Source organism: Colletotrichum paranaense, assembly GCF_030867605.1.
Source record: "Colletotrichum paranaense strain IMI 384185 chromosome Unknown Scaffold_9.1, whole genome shotgun sequence".
Taxonomy (NCBI): Eukaryota; Fungi; Ascomycota; class Sordariomycetes; order Glomerellales; family Glomerellaceae; genus Colletotrichum; species Colletotrichum paranaense.
In genome coordinates, this window is record NW_026848967.1 from 2,494,957 (window position 1) to 2,511,784 (window position 16,828).

At 55.0% G+C, this 16,828-nt stretch overlaps 3 protein-coding genes across 3 annotated transcripts; all 3 read right to left on the minus strand.

Moving 5' to 3' along the window:
* Window positions 1-97: 97 nt before the first annotated feature.
* Window positions 98-4,218, minus strand: CPAR01_11630 (uncharacterized protein; the record flags this gene model as incomplete). Its single annotated transcript, XM_060495889.1, has 3 exons — window positions 98-635; window positions 689-3,759; window positions 3,862-4,218. The coding sequence occupies 3 exons, from the start codon at window positions 4,216-4,218 to the stop codon at window positions 98-100; spliced, it is 3,966 nt and encodes a 1,321-aa protein (XP_060346237.1).
* A 1,078-nt stretch (window positions 4,219-5,296) lies between these two features.
* Window positions 5,297-7,945, minus strand: CPAR01_11631 (uncharacterized protein; the record flags this gene model as incomplete). Its single annotated transcript, XM_060495890.1, has 1 exon — window positions 5,297-7,945. The coding sequence occupies one exon, from the start codon at window positions 7,943-7,945 to the stop codon at window positions 5,297-5,299; it is 2,649 nt and encodes an 882-aa protein (XP_060346238.1).
* A 4,922-nt stretch (window positions 7,946-12,867) lies between these two features.
* Window positions 12,868-16,177, minus strand: CPAR01_11632 (Hst3 protein; the record flags this gene model as incomplete). The annotated part of the gene is made up of 2 exons (XM_060495891.1): window positions 12,868-15,999; window positions 16,052-16,177. The coding sequence occupies 2 exons, from the start codon at window positions 16,175-16,177 to the stop codon at window positions 12,868-12,870; spliced, it is 3,258 nt and encodes a 1,085-aa protein (XP_060346239.1).
* Between the last annotated feature and the right edge of the window lie 651 nt (window positions 16,178-16,828).

Here is a 16,828-nt window from a genome sequence, read left to right on the forward strand (position 1 = left end):
ATCATGATGCTCATTCTCTATCATACATCTCTCCACACGCATTTTGCGTCTCTAACTTGTTTTGGTTACACAATTAGTCTAAACCCGACACATCTATCTACTGCCTCTGTCGGCCCGTTCTCCATGCCTCGAGCTGTTGGCGGCGCTCCTCCACCTTGCGCTCAAACTCGGCCACCTTCTCCTGCGCCTTCTTCTCCTCCTCTTCGTCCTTGATCTTCTGCTCTGCCGCCTTGCGGACGCGCTCACGCTCCAGCTGCTCGGGTCTGCGAGCAGCAATGTCGCGGGGGCGGAAGTCGGAAAAGAGGTTCTTGAGAACAACCTCAATGACCCAGCAGGCAGCGTAGTCGATAACCATGATGCCCGTCATGGTCATCTTGAACTCATCGCTAAAGGGGACCAGCTTCATCTGCTCATTGATCTCGGGGATGAACTCCATGGAGCAGGAGAAGGCCAGGGCAGAAACACCGACAATACCGTAGAACATGCCCTTGTTCTCGCGAAGACCCTCACGGAAAGGACGTCCCTGATAGTTGATGGCGAACGTGCTAATCTGCTGGATGAGCTGAAGCAGGTAGACGGCGCTGTTGAGGAGACTGGGCGCGAACTCGGCCTCAAGATCAACGTCACCGGAGCGGCTGTTGCACTGTCAGTGTTTGCTTTGCAGACGTAGTATCTAGGATAAACTTACGGCTCCAGTCTGTCACAGAACCGGGCAATGTAGATGAGAGTGACAACGTGGACGGCGAATTGTCCAAGAATCGAACCAATGATGTAAAAGTTGAAGATGTTGGGCTGGGGTCGCTCCTTGGAGAGACCCTCGACAACGCGAGCACGAGAGATGGACAAGAAGCACACGCTCATCAGAATACCGCTGATGGTGTACTGTCCGTCACCGAACTTGATACCCTCGAGGTACAACACACTCAAACTGTAAGCGCTAATGAGGCAGTTGAGAGCAAGAATTTTGTATGTCTGAATGGTCGCGACGAGTGTGCAGCGGCCCTGGCGAATGATGTTGGGAACGGCAATAACGTTGCGCAGCTTGCTGGTGAAAGGAGCCGCGACAGAGGCATCACCAAGCTTCAGCGTAGGAGGCTCATCATCACCCATCTCGGTCTCCATCAGGCTGGATGTCATCTTGTCGGCAAAGCTAGCAGCGTTGGCGGCAGCCTTGGCCTGACGAGCAGCGCTAGGGTCGTTGTTGTTAAGAAGTTGCTTAGCACCAGGGGAAGTGACGGTCTCGATGGCGCTGACGCCGTTAGCCTTGAGCCATTCCTCGGGGGTGATATTCTTCTTCTGGGCCTCGCGCTCGACAGCCTTGGTGAAGTGGGGGTTGCTAGTGCCAGGAGGGTACAGATGGGCGATCATGACGGGAACGGGGGGTGCGGGTTGGTTGAACCTCTTCATGAGGTCAACTTGCTTCTGGTAAATCTCCTTCATCTTAGTGTTCCGGGAGTGCTCGGCGATGCGAGTCAAGTCATCCATAGTGCCGTTGAGGAGAGCGATACCAATGTGGGCTTGCTTGAGGGCACCGACGTCGTTAGTTCCGTCACCAGCCATCAATGTATAGTAACCCATGTCTCGGAGACCAACGAGAATGTCCTCCTTCTGCTTGGGCGACACACGCGCGTAAACCCAGGCGTGACGGAGGATCTGGCGCCAGCCGACTTGGTCCTTGAACTTGGCCAGAGCGTAACCGGTAACACAGAGATCGTTGTTCTCAAGAATCTTGGGGTCAAGAGGCTTAGAGGGGTCGGCAGGGATGATAGTCTTCTCATCAACACTGCGCCAGACAAGCTTGTCGCCGCCCTCGTTGTCCTCGGGGGCGTCGAGAATCAGAACCTCACGGTCAACAATCTCAACGTCGCGGGCAACGTAGACAGCGGTAAGGGGGTTGTCACCGGTGATCATGACGACACGGTGGCTGCTCTCGTTGAGCATCTGGACAGCTTGCTTCGCGTCATCCTTGAGAGGGCAGGAGAGAACCAGGAAACCGGCAAAAGTGAGTCCAGACTCGACGTTGTCGCGCTTAAGGTCGTTGATCTTGCTACCTCCGAGCTCGTTATCAACAGTAAGCTGCTTGTAGGCGAGTGCAAGAACACGGGAACCGCGTCGGGTAAAGTACTTGTAGGTCTCTTCGTAGTCCGCAGGGATAATGGAGAGTCTCTTCATGATGGTCTCAGGAGCGCCCTTGACAGCGACAAAAGTGCCACGGATCCGGTTGCCAGCCTTGTCAGCACCGTTGACAGTGGCAACAGTACTCTGTCTCTTGAGGGCGGAGGAGAATTGAAAGCGGCGCTTGATCTGAACAGTTCCGCTGACGCCAGTAGTAGCAGCTGTGGTGGGCTTGCTGGTGAGGGTGTCGTTTCTACCAAGAGTCCAGCCGAGAGAAGTCAAAGTAGCCTTCTCCATTGGGTCGCCAACGACTTCACCCTCGTCAAGCTTGACAAGTGCATGGGCAGTAGCGAGAACCAAAGTGGTATCCAGGCGGATTTCGTTGACGGGGGTCATGGTTGAGTGCGCACCGTCGGCCTCGCGAGGGGTGCTCGTGCCCTCCTGACCGAGTCCTAGGCCAGCAATACCTTCAACAACCAAGTCCTCGCCGGTGAGGGTACCAGTCTTGTCGAAGCAGGCGATGTCAATGCGGCCAGCGTAAGGAATACGGAAGGGCTCGGTGCAGAAGATGGCAAGCTTGGCCAGCGCTGCCAAACTGGTGTTCACGGCAAGACTGAGCTCCATGGGCAGTTCAGGAGGAACGACGCTGGTGACGATCAAGACGCAGTCAAGCAGAAGCTTGGAGCGCTTGCGGTCCTTCTTGACACCCTCGTCCCAGACGTACCAGGAAGCGGCGATGGCGAAAATGAGGAGGAACAAGATGAAGAGCAGAGCCTCAACGTTGTTGGCGGAAACACGCTCGGTGGAGTAGATCATGGTGCGGACAAGGCTGCCCTGGGAGGTCTCAAAGCCGGTCTTTTGGACGATAGCCATGGCGCCATTGTCAGGAGGAGGAGGGACGCCGGATGCCAGCTTGGGCTTCTCTTCATCGGGGTTGCCGTGGGTGATTTGCAAAACCTTGGTACCACCCCACAAGAAAGCGTTCTTGTCAAGGCCTTCGGGCTCGATGGGAGCGTCGCTAGGGCGAAGCTGTACGGAATCCTTCAGGAGAGGGGTACTCTCACCAGAAAGCATGGCCTCGTTGACAATGGCGGTTCCTTCGACAAGCAGCATATCGCAGGCGACACCGCTGTCTTCTTTGGTGCGACCTACGGAGACGAGATCGCCAGGCAGAAGCTTGTCGCTCAGGACTTCAGTCCATTTGCCCAAGCGGTATACGTAGACATCATAAGGCTTAATGCTCATGCCACGGAACTCGTTGAGTGTACGCTGGCGCTGCCAAACGACGGTGCTCTCGAAAGCGACAAGCATGAAGAGGGTGAAGAGCGAATAGTACCAGTACTCGTCGAGCATCCACAGGCCAACACAGAAGATCTGGAAGACGAAGAAGGGTGCGACGGCGTGCTCCTTGAAGAGCTCGGTAAAGGTAGGAACGGGGATGTCGAAGGCGTTGGCGCCATAGTGCTCTTCGATTCTCTTCAGCTCGGCTTCGGTGGTGATGCCCTTGGACTGCTGGTAGCGTCCGATCTTGGGCTTTGGCTCGGCATCGATATCGTAGGCGAGGGTTCGGAAGGACTTGTCCTCGGGGAAGTAGATGAAGCGGCGCTTCTGGAACAAGAAGGTGGTGTTGATCTTGCCGCCAACCTGCACGAGTGAAAGAGCAAAGATCAGTCAGGCTGCGGAGAGCAGGAAAGGAGGAGGAGGAGGAGCAGGATGGCTCGCTTGTTCGCAAGGGGCTTGGCTTACCTTGTCGCGGATGATTTTACAGATTTCGGCAGAGCCAGCGTTGGCGACAGGAATGATCTTGACGAGCTCGGCCTCGTCAATTGACTTGGCGCGGGTGGCAGTAAAGGTAGCCTGGAGGTTGACACTCCAGTGAGTGCTCAGCCAGGCGAGGGACTGAAGGGTGACGATGGAGCCGATCCACACAAAGGTCCATTCCTCGGAAGCGATGTGCTTCTCGTAGAGCTCGGCGGTAAGGTAGTAGCGGAGGAAGATGGGCCAGATGATGGCAAAGGGCCAGACGTAGGCGTGGAAGTATGTCGGTAAAGGCTTCCACAGCTCGGCCACCTTGATCTGGGGGTTGTCCACGAGGGGCGCCATGGTGGGCGATTGCGCGCGATATCGTGGATCAAGCGACAGAACGGCGGACAAAATGAAAGAGGGCGGGTTGTTTTTCGGATGATGCTATGTCCCTTGTTGCATCGACAGTGGTTCTCCTGGTAGATGCAGATGGAGCACAACAAAGAGATGTTGCGATGTGAAGATGTTAAAGGTGACCCGTGTCAGAATCAGGGCTGGTTGGTGGTGGTGGTGGTGGTGGTGGTGGTGCACCAGTGGTACTACTGCTACTACTTCCTTACTGTGGGGTCTCGCGTCGTTGGCGGCGGAGAAGTGAGCGGCGGAAAGCAGAATCCAGCCGAAGGCGACAGACTTAAAAAAAAAAAAAAAAAAAAAGCCAGATGGTGGTTATCTGTCACTTTTTTTCTCTTTCGCGATGGCGAATTGGGAAGCTGGGTACCTGGAGAAGGCCACTCACAGGCCTCAGAGCTGATGGAACAGGGGGCTCTTTTGGCTCTTTTGGCCTGATGTGGCCACTCATCCTTTGCTCTCAGTGGCTCGTGGGGTACGTAGTACGTAGCGTACGTGGACCCTGCTACCTAAGGTACCTACCTGGAATCCTTCGTGCCTTCTTTACTTGCCTTACCTAAGCTATCCGGGCAGTCCCAGGCCCCCTTGACCTTAGATTTCCGCCGTGATGGATTCCTCACGTCCAATCCAAACGTGCGAGGTTGATCCGTGCCGTCCCTCTTTTTCCCCGCCGCTCAACTCCGCCGAGAGGCCCCGCGATAGAGGACCCCGATACTCCGTCGCTTCCCGTCCGATACAGGACAGCTTACCTTACGTTACCTTACCTTTACCTTACATCACTTCATGCAACGAACCCACTGTAATTGGCATCTTGTTTTATTTGGTATGAGGCTGACCCTCAGATACAAAAAAAGTAAGGAAATAGTTATGTCGTGGTATATCATCCGCGGAAATCGTCGTCTTGGTGTCCATGTTGCGCCAAGCCAATAAAACATCCCTTCTCCCTTCTACTGTGGTATGCAATCAATATCCAGCACCCCAAAGGCAATGATCCTTTCTATCCGCAAACTCCTCCATCATGTCTCATTCTTCAATACTCAGAAATCCCAGCAATGACACTTCGTCGGTTGGCTCGTCCAGAGGGCCAATCCTCGTAAGTGGCTTGCTGGGATGGCTTTGGTGGCTTAATGTAGTCAGAGATTCTCTTCGACACGCTCCCCTGGTGTCGAATTCCCCTTTTCCCGTCTGCACCTACACTAGCGCTGTGCGAGAGACTCGGCTTGCGTGGCGCCTCCCCGTAGAAGCTTGACGAGATCAGGTTGCGCTCGTCGTCTGCTGCGCCAAACGACATCATGCTTGCACGCTTGCCAGCCCCCGTCGAGTACTGCGCGCTGCTTCTCTTGTTGTTGCGTTGCCCAGCAGGAGCAGTAGCATCCGCTTGTCGAGTCGTACTCCAGGGGTTGTCGCTGTACCCGTAGTGTCCGGAACGCCGTGCAAGGTTTCGCCACATTTGGGCGTGGTATTCGCGTTCCGCAATCTCTGCCTCTGCCACGAAACGTTCATAATCCGTCAGTTCGCGGCTACCACTCTCTTGAGACGGAGTCTCTTGTCGGGATGGCGGGCGAGTGTGAGACGAGGTAGGCCGTGGCGGTGCTGATGGTGGCGCCTGCTGCTCCTCTGGCTGGCTTGGCGGGTCAAATGGCGCTTCCATCTCGACTGGAGAAATTGACTTTGGCGGTGTGAGGTCTCTGGCGTATGGGTCGGATACAAGATTGAAGCTGTGTCGTTTGGATGATAATGGACGAGAGTGAGGTCTTGCTGGAGCCTTGCCGTTCGCCGACGATGTATTTGAAGCATTTTGCAACAGGCTGTGCTGCTGCTGCAAGGGGTCGATCGCGACCGGTTCCCTAGTGGTTACCACTTCAATTTCGCTGCTCTTAACAATCTCGAGACGCCGGTGCAGTTCGTGGGGAGGCGGCGCCTCGTACTTGGACAGTGACATGTCCCGTGACCTGCGCTTCTCGGCAGTCTCTGCGGATGGCGTCCGTTGCCTGTGGAGAGGCTGCTCCGGCTCATTCACCCTGGAGGAGGCGGCCGTTATTGTGGCCAGTGCTTGAGCGCCGCTGTCCGGGTCGCTACCAAAGGAAAAGCTATGGCGATTGTGGCGCGACGTATTTGTGTAAGTCGTACGCGAAAAGTCAGCCGCCGCGTGTTTAGGAACATAGGCCGTTCGCGGCGCCGATACTATTGCCGGTGTCTCGGTGCTGGTCACGTTGTCCTCTCCAAAGTCATTGGCGCCGGATCTTGACCAGAATCTTTTTCCGAAACTCGCTTTGGATCGCGACTTGAGCTGCGTCGCCGTATCAGAAGTCGAGGTCTGCATGGTTGACTGCTGTCGGGGAGGCGACTTGGGCTTGGGTGAGTTGGCGGCGCCGGCAGTCTGAGTCGCATTCGTAGGTGCTTGCTGTGGTAGTGTGACTGGACGTAGGAATCGGGGCACTGCAGACTTTAAAGAGCCTCTTCGCGCATCCAAGACAGTCTCACTTTCAGCAGGTGTTGGGTGCGACGGGTTCAACATGAGCGGGTTCATGAGCAGAGGCCCTGTCTGCGTCTCACGCTGCTCCGTGGCCCGCTGCTGGTCGAAGCCCTGTGACGAACTTGTATGATCGTTCCCGGCGGAAATCGACGTCTTCTTATTCTGAGCGTCCTTGTCCTTGGAAACCAATCGTCGTCGCATAAGGCGGTTCAGCAACCCTGTCTCGTCTGCCGAAGGTGCGGCAGTCAATGACGGTGAGGTACCAGTACCAAGACTTTGCGCCGCTGCCGGTACTGGACCCGTGACAGTCGCGGGTCGGCTTGTCGCTGGCGGCAGCTGCAGCTGCGAGTTTTCGTCAAGCCCTGGCAGCGGTGCAACAAGACGACCGTTGTCAGTGTAACCTTGAGTCTGAATGTGGGCGACAGGGGGGGCTGGCGATGCCCGAAGCGTGTTCTGGGGATTGTGGAGTTGGAGACGATGGCGCATCGGGGGTTGCATCGGCATGGGTCTCTGCTTTTCCTGCTGTAGTCCGGATGGCGGCGGTGTCGGGTCTCCTTGTGTCTGCTGATGCTGATGTTGCACCAGCACAGCTCTCTTGTCAACTTGCCGGGTGGTGATGTGTCGACTGAGAAAGCGATTGAGCTTGTTCTTGACCCCTGTGGCAGGCTGGTTTGGAAGGGGGCTTGCGTGAGAGGAATGATCCTGATCCTCCTCGACCGCTATGTGCTGCTGCACCGCCTGGGAAGCGGGGTGGGAATAAGAAGGTGATGCTCCGAAAGAAGAGCTTGTCGGTGCTATCATGGACGTCGGCCTCCGTTTTGGTCGAGACGCAGAAATAGGAGCGGCATTTGTCTTTTTGATCAGTTTCGACAAGCGGCGGGATTTGCTTGCTGATGTGTCTACTTGCTCCGAGTTTTGCTCCCTGTCTTGCCTCTCGCCCTGTGTTGTCTCTGGTTGATCTTCCAGGGTCACCGATATGGCTGCGTCTGGCCGCCAGCTCCACCGATTCTTGGTCAAACGGCGCGATGAGACACTGGTAGCGCCGCCGCCACCCTGCAGGTTTTGGTCGTTTGGGACGTCGACCTCGCACGAAATGGGCTTGTCGGGAGAACGTGCTAATGGATGAGAGCTGCTCACCGCATCCCCTCGGATTGAACTTCTTCGTGGCCCCGCCGACCATGACCATCGATTAGGATTGACCATTTTTATAGTAAAGCGGCGTGGGCTCCGTTCGTCTTGGATTCGAAAATCAGTGTCGGGCTGCCAGTTCGACTGAGGCGTCCAATCCCATGCAGAGGTGGACCACCCAAAAGCGTATCAGCTCAACGCAAGGAGCAAAATTCCCAGAGTTGGTGTGGTGGGTGGCCGATCCGAGAATACGTCTGGCCGGAGCAGCAGCTGGGGCCCAATCGGCAAAGCGAAAAGAAAATGCTCGAAAAGCGAAACAACGAATCAGAAGGACGACGAGGAGTGTCAGCAACGACCTGGCAAGCCGAGATGGATCGATTGAGATGTAAAAACCAAACGTGGACAGCTGCGTTCCCAAGGCGGACGAGGGTTGAGATATGACTGAGGACGAGGGCCTACAAGTCCAGAAATAGCGAGGCTCTGGAAGAACCCTGAGGCGTTCGTGCGGGCGAGCCTATGACTTTGAAGTGGTGGGCACTTCTTCCAACTCGACAAGTACTCTTCAAGTACCCATCCTGTCCATATGTAAGTCGTTCGCCTCTCCGTGGTCTTCCGCATCTTCCGTAGCCCCAGATTTTGGTATGCACCGAAGCATCCCCCCTGCAGGCAGAGCAACTCTGTTGATACTTCAGAATGCAAAACAATCCAGAACACGGCGCTTGTTAACTGAACGACAAAGGGAAAACAAGCCCCGTGTTGCTTAAGCTTTGACAAGATGTTTGAAGCGGCAGCAAGAGGAAAACCCGATCAGCCAGACGGGTCTCCTGAAGCGTCCAGGCGTGGGAGTTTTGGTACCATGTGTGGCAGAGAAGAGGGAGACTAAGGTAGGTAAGACGCTCCCACAAGTGCTTCGAGGAGCCAAAGCGCCATCCAGCGCAGGCAGAGAATGAGAGCTTGCGGTCCCAGCCCAGCGTCAAAGAGTCCGCTAGCGTCTTCAGGAGAGTGTCAAGAAGCGCAGCGGCTCTATATGGGGAGACTTGTGATTCTTCAAGCGGACAATGCCTGCCGAGAAGCGCGAGAAGCCATTTGCCAATACGTCATGGAAATGCTCCGAAGAATTGCAGCTCGCACGGATGTATGGTAAATTTGAAAGGCAATTCGCAAAGTTCGGTGAACCGAAATCGCGCGGTAACCGTGTTCTCCATGAACAACGTCGAGGGTTCCCCAAACTGTGGTGACATTGACTAATGTTTTCCAGGGACCAAACACCAGCGGATGCCATGGAATCGCCGGATTCGGTGATGAACGACCACTTAAACGACCACATTGTTTTCTTGTCCATTGGTGTTGTCTAAAGTGAGACAGCAGGCAGTGTTGACCTGGCTAAGCCGGCGTGCCTGGTGAGTTGTGTCGATCGCTCGATCGAATTCTGGAGGGGAAGCGGCAGTTGCGACTTCTCGATATGCCCACGTCTATTGCCTTTGCCGTGTGCGAAGGCCACTACGCGGCAAGACACAAATGTGTATGCTTTTGGATTGAGTCTTCTTTGTCGACGAAGGCGCGGGGGCGTCAAGCATTGGCTAAGGACCCCAGACCGTTAGGAACGGGATAGCAGAGACAGTTTCTTTATGCCATGAAGCTGGTCTGTCTCGCGTTACACCGGAGGTTGTGATCCGCGATCTCGATGACGAGAGTTGCCAACCCTATGTATGGATGGCTGACGACTCAATTGAAACTTTCCCATCAACCCATGCTTGTCGAAGACACCATCAACAAGTCCACTTAAACGAGAGGGCGTGGGAAGGCATGGCCTCATGGTGCCTATCCTCGTGGTTCTGAAAGAACATGCGACAGGTGAGACTTGTGGCGTCCCAACGAGGCATCCCACAGGGGGCGTGTTCCTCGTAGGTGTTCATATGCTTCGTATGCAGATATCCGTATGGCGAAATGCTAATCCATCTTGAACGGGGCTCTTCAGAAGAGACAAGTGCCAAGTGCCGGATGGGGAATAGAGCTCAGAAAGGAGCTTGTCCGGCTAAGCTCGAAAATGCCCAGATCAGGGTAGCATACAGAGACACTACCTCCCATGCTTTGTGATGTTGATATTGTCAACTGATAGGATTTGGAGAAATGGTCGCACTAGGTATAGTCTGTATGGGTAATTGAGGTAGTAAGCTGCGACAGAGCCCGGAGTCAGGGCCGAAGAGGAGACGGGAGCCGGCGAGGTGACACATTGCGGTCAAATGAAGTTGAAATTTTGTTACCTACGGCACCTTACCTTAGGTAAAGTAAGCTGGAACGGAACAAGGTTAACTGCGAGTTGGCCCGTGAGGCCAAGGGTTTGTGCAGTTTGTGCAGTGCAATGGCAGGCAGGGATCGCCATCAAGATCCAAGATCGTCCCTTCCTTCCTTGTCCTGCTCAGATGGATGAGCCAAGGTGAGCAGGTGCAGATGCAGGCGAGGTCTGGACCACCTCACCTCAGGTACCTACCTTAGAAAAGGAAGTAAGAGCTCGGTGAAGAAACGGAACGCCTTGACGCCACGTAAAGTACCTAGGGACCTATCCCAACAGCCACCAACGAGGCAGTTCCTGCCCGAGGGAATGGAACGGAACCTGAATGGCAATCTCGGCACAGGTAGCAGGTAGCAGGTACCTTCACATAAGTTTAAACAGAAGGAAGGCAGGTATTCGTAGCGGGGGAAGGTGGCTCGCTGCCTTACTACGTAGATAAGCGCCAATTTCCCCAGTTCCTGCCCCCGTCTGTGTTGGAGAAGGTGGAAGCCACCTGTGGAGGACGGGGCGCAAGTCCGGTGCTTCTAGCGGGATCCACCACCACTACTCCGCCCTTTCCTCCTGCTCCGGGAGCGAATGACGTCTCGGCTTCCACCAAGCTTTCTCGGTCAACGACTCCTCACCTCCCACACCTCCTTACCAATCATCAACAACACCATCTCGACTTTGCTTCACCACCAACCACTCGACACCCTCTTACACACCCTCCGGCTTTTCCAGCTTCCCCCAAAAACGCCACCGCTCTTTCCTCGCCCGCTGCTTCTTCGCCAAATACTTTCTTTTTGTCCCGTGTCTCATGTGTTCCAGCAAGCTCCAGCTTCAATCTTTCTAGGTTCGGTTATCTTATGGGCTAGGATGCTATGGTCTAGAAGCTCGCTCGCTCAAGGGACAGTCTTCCGGAAACGCAAAAGCTCGAACCATGGCAGCCACCAGCAGGACTGCCTGACGAACCACCACGTGTATCTGATGTGGTACAATAACGTCTCCGGCATGTTCAGCAGTTTTCCTGGCAATGAACATCCAGTCAACAACATCTGGCCACTTTTCGTTCCATTATCGACAGGTGGAGCACAAAGTAAGCTTGGAGAAAGTCGCCTAGTCATCTGCCATGCTTGCCTGGCCCGACGAACTGGAGACTCTTTCGGGCTACTGGGATAAATATCCTATTTTGCGCCCTTGAAATGCTTTATTGTGGATTGTTTCTTTCCGCTCTCGCTCTTAGGCAAATCATGGTTCAGGAACCCAAAGGCTGTGGCAGAACCTTGCCCTGGATGGCGTGATAGCTGGTGGCCGCTTCGAATCAATATGCAAGGCTCGGCACTCGAAGCGGGCAGACCGACTGGATACACATCCAGGCCAAAGGTTCAAGGAAACTTTACGCACCCTTCGTAAAGGTTGCGAACCCGAAGGCTGAAGGTTCTGGACCCTTTATGCGCTTCCACACGCAGCATCAAGCGGCTAATGTGAGCTTTCGCCTCTCGAAACATCTTTCTGTTGGCCCATCATGAGGCTGCAGATGCGGAGCTGAAATCTGCCAGAACGTGCGCCGGCCGAGCCTACTGCACTCTCGGCCCACGATTCGTGTCACTGACTTGAAGAATACCCCAGGCTTCCATGCCGAACTTCAGCCGCACCGCGATCTCACGGATGTTGTTCGTGTCTCGGAGAATACACATCGTACATGAGTCCCAAAGCTCGCATCTCTCGTGATCCCCGCTTGGTATCAATGCGTGCGTCAGAGCCCTTACTTAAGTCGTAAGGCAGCTAGACGGGGTCTACTCCGTCTGCGCGCGATGGCTCAGCTACCACTTTGCGATCCAGCTTAAGCGGGATGTAACGGACCATCTGGCGCTCACTCACGACCTGCCAGATCCTTGGACTTTGACGGACCAGGGATCCCTGAAGGTAGGGCTCGCCATCGCAGAGATACCGACTGTTTGGTTCTCACACGCGTGTGATATCGTCGTCTTGGAGTGGCAACAAGATTGGCGCCCATTGCCTTGCAGACTATTGACTGCTAAGTGGTTCCAGACAGCCTAAACCCCATATTAGCGCGCCATTCTTCAACAACTTGGAGTTGGCAGCCAGTTGTGTTATCTCTGACAAGAGAGTGACAACCAAGTGACCTGCAATGTTCAACGACACGTACCTAAAAGTATGGAGCTGACGCCCAGCCTCATAAGCTCCTCCACGTGGACCTGCGACACTGGCACCAAGCTCTAGAAGAAACACTTTTCTTGTTCCCAGAGAAGATCAAGGGCCCAAACAACAAGAAAAACAAGTCCTGACTCGCCCGCTAGGCTTGGATGTTTTTTTTTTTTCTGCGCTTGGGCATGTACAGCGTCCCGACTTGGGACTAGCCTTCTCGAACAACGGCACGCCAGATCGCACGCAAAGCTTTGTTCGCAATGCAGACGATGGATGCCCTACTGCAGGGCCCTGGACTGGGCGTAGCGTCAAGACCCTCGGTCTAGAGTCTTACGAGATCATCTGTCACGGGTTGTGAAAGAGTACGGTTGCGGACGAGTCAAGAATGTCTGTGAAGAGTCACGAACCATAAATGTCGATTGCACCTCGATTTTGAAGTGCGGTATACGAAATACAGTCCACCGCGGGGGTATAATTCAGCGCTTCCTCCATCCATAAACTATATGTAATGCTCTCTCCGTATCGGAGAGTGTGTTTGCTGCAGTGACCCAGACACTTATCCTTGCTTGAGATCCTGCAACGCCATAGCGGCGTCTGCATCCTTGTTGGATTTTCTTTCGGCCTTGGTGGGCTTGAAACCATGGCTTTGAGGAGGGGTCCATTCCGGGGCCTGGATGAGTCGTAACAAGAGGGGATCCGACAGAAAGAAAGGGTTCGCCATGCGTATGTCGACCCGAGTCTGCGTGTTGGACGAGATGGCTGACAGGGGACCTGCAGGGGAGCTAAGAGGCTCCAATGGTTGAGGCTTCGATGGCGTGGCGGCGGGCGCCTTGGTTGTTTGAAGTGGTGGCAACCTGAGCGAGTCCATGGATGGACGCTGGATGTCGGAGAGAATCTTGGGCGACACAATGACTGGCCTCTCTTTGGCGTGCGGTGCCTTAATCTTTCGTGGAGTCGGTTGTGGGAGGGCTTTGGCAGCGACTGGCCGTGGCATACCGGGCACGAAAATCTCCTCGCCATCAATCGTCTTTCGCTTCCGCATTCGAGGATTGAGTTTGACAGCGGCAAAGATTGAGCTTTCCGCTGCGTCCGACATGGCCACTTGCGCACCGGCACCCTCGTTTTGAGCCACCTCTGTCTGGCCAGTCTCTTGCCCGACCTGTGCCATCATTGGTCTTAGCTCGAGGCTCTTTTCTGTTTGGTCTGAAAGAACAGGAGCTGGCCGCGACAGAGCAGCCGGTGCTGACTTTCTCGATCTCCTCATCTTTGGCTTTTCGATACGTAAGGCCGTAGGGGATGTTGATGTCGTCGCAGTCATGCTGCCGACGATGCGGCGAAGTTCAGCCATCACCTTCCATGTCACCCAAGCAGCGCTCGTTCTGTCATCACGGACTGCCATTGGCCTCTGGGGTGTAGATTTGGGAGGAGCAGCAACCTCCAGCGGCATCGTGAGAAGCTCGGTCTTCACTACCTTGTCAAGCTTCGGAGCTTTGCAAGCCTTCTCTGGCCTCGCTGTCGTCACTGATCGAGAGTCGTGCGACAACTCTGCCGGCAAACCTGGGGCTGAATCGGTAGACGGTTTCGCTTGTGGCTTTGCTGATGGTTTCGCAGCATCCACCTTCGGCTTCTCTTCTGTAGAGCTCTGACGTTTCTTCGTCTTTTCACTGCTCTCCTTCTTTTTCTTTGGTAATTTGGTGCCGGGCGGCAGCCAAAGCAAGGGCACTCTCTCCTTCAGGTTGGCAACCCATGCATCGCAGTCCCACTGTACCCAGTAGTCGATGATATCCCCCCACGAACTCTCCGGAGGCTTCGTAAAGTTGACAAAGACGACTTTGCCGCCCCTGCTGTGAATGGTCTTGGCGAACTCCCTGACAAGGATCTTCAGGCCATGAACTTTCAGTGACGTGCCGAGGATGAGAAGCAGGTCCGGGGACAATCCTAAGTCATGGGTAACGATTGGTGAAATGAGGTGGGCGTTCGGGTGCTCTTCGCCGTAGAGTACGATATCTGGTCTCAGCTTGCCCACGCCTAACGCTCTCTTGCCCCTCTCTTGCCGTGCCGCCGTTGCTCCGGCACAATACGGGCACTCGGGCTGTCGTCCAGAGAGTGTCTCGTGTGATCTGTCGGCTTCATCCCAGTCGCAAATCTTCCCGCAGAGAAAACACCGAAGAGACTCCAGTGACCCGTGCAAGAAAACGCATTCCACGCCATTGGACTTCTTGTCAGCCTGTTGCTGGACCTGTGGCTCGGCCAACGGAGTCACTTCAGCCGAATCCGCGACTCCGACCCCATCGGGCACTTTTGGTTCCTCCAAATCTTTCGAATCACTCGTTTCTGATGTTGCGGAGATAGACTCTGCGGAGCCTCCCGTTGCCGCCGTAGCCAAGACAGCCCCGACAGATTTCCTCGAGAAGCGACCCCGATGCCCCGGTCCGTCCTGGAGCGAGGTGGAAAGCCCAACCTTCTCCTCAATCTGGTCGATGTTTTGCGTGTAGCATCGGACCAATTTCCCCCGATTGCGTAAATGGCCAATAAAGTGATGAGATTCCGTTGGCACGACGTCTTTCACCTTCTCTCGAAGCGTCGTAGCGAACGTGTAGAATACTGATGTCCTCAAGGGATCCGCCCATATAGAGGCATCAAATAGATCCCTGCCTTTAATGTTGGGCAAAGTCGACTTGCTAGGCTGTGAGGACGGAAGCGTTTCATCGGTTTCAGAAGATGCGGTGCTGCTAGCCGCACTCGATGTCTGCCGACTAGTTGACGATGAAGGCTCTTCAAAGGGGTCAAACAAAACTGGCGGAGGCGACGACAATGGCGAGGAACTGAAACCCATTGGCTGCTGTCGTAGAGTTGATCGTGTGAAGCGGCTCGCGTCTCTTAGGAAACTAGGCGTTTGCGGAAATGCACTAGGTGGCGATGACAGAGGCGAGGAGCTAAAGAAGAACCTCGAGGTTTTTGGCGTAACGTGAATCGTATTCCTCTCCTCCAGCTGCTCGCCATCCTTGGAGAACGTCGCCCTCGGCAGAGTCGGAATTGAAGTCGAACTGACGGCTTCGACGCTCCCCGAACCCTGCACAGAGGCAATGGTAGAAGTCAACAGAGACCTCTTGCGCATCTCAGCAGAGCTCGCCTGATAAGCGTTGGCTCGCTGGGCACACGGGCTTGCAGATCGTCCCCTCCTCCGAAGACAGCTGCGGGCAGCTCTGTCGCTGGGCGTTTGGTGTGCTTCCACCGAGCCTAGGTTTCTGCTGGCGGCCAGGTCCTTCCTGGGGCTTTCGTCTGGGGGCGAAGACTGAGCTCTTGCGCTCTTTCTTGAAGTTCCGCTTAAGGTAGACCTGCCACCCAAAACGGGTGCATCATCGGTACTGGCACTCCTAGCATCGACGGTTGATTCCCTCGACCTCGCCCTAGTGATGGGCCCAGTAGACCTCGCCGTATTTGAGTCGGAGCCCTGCGAAGCGGATGCATGATTGCTTCCCTGAACTTGGGTTGAGTTTTGCGAGTCGTCGCTTAGGCAAATGCCGGAATCCTCGAACGAAAGTCTCCTCCGTTTCGCAGGCGGTTCCCGTTCCTCGCGACCGGCATCAGCTGGTCCAAAACTCCTCGGCTCGACCACGTCCACACGATTCGCGGCATCGAACTGGGCTTGAATCAGGGAGTAAAGCCCATTTTCGCTTCGGAAGTCCTAAGCATTACTTATTAGCATGGGTTGAGGAGCCAATGGCGTGGGTTCTTACAGGAATGCCCGAATTGGTACTGATGCCTGCGCCAGTAATGACCACAACCTTTCGTGCTTTGAAAAGAGAGTCGGCGATCCCTTGCAGAAGAACATCCTCTGTCGGGGTGACCTGGGTGGTAGGCATACTGAAGGCGTCCTAGAGTTGGCACATTGGACTTTCTGGAGTGGAGTTCGACACTGCTATTATGATGCTGATGGCCGAGGCGCGTCTGACAATAATGCGACTCGGGCGCCAGACTCCGCCAACATATATTCGGCGCGAGAGATAGAACGACTTGATTTCCGGATACCGGCTGTAGAAATTCGCTTGCTGTGAAGTCCAGATGTCTAGCGCCTCAGACGTATAGTGGCGTCTGGACCTACACGCCCTTGCTTAATTCGGCTCAGCTGAGGAGGGCAGAGCTACCAGTCGATTGGACTTCTCAGGAGTTCGTCGGGAGAGACGCAAATGCTATATCTTCTCCAGCTTCCGGAATTTGAACGTGGTGGACAGCTGTGCAGTCTTCTTTGGGATCGTAGTCTCTGGCGACGCGGTGATGGAAGGGGTTGGCAGCGGTGCAGACGCGGTGGGCCGGAGGCGCCAGACCAGGGTTCGCGGTACCGGGACCTGCTCGTCGAGTCTCGATGTCGGCGGCGTAGGTCGAAGAACGGAGTTGCCGTGTTCACTGTAGCCTCCGAATGTCCAATTGGCAGAACCGTGTCAAGTCGCGAACTCGAGAAAAACGTGAGTTCGAGGTTGTGGCGAGGCGACTGTCGGGGCCCAAGCTTGACATGA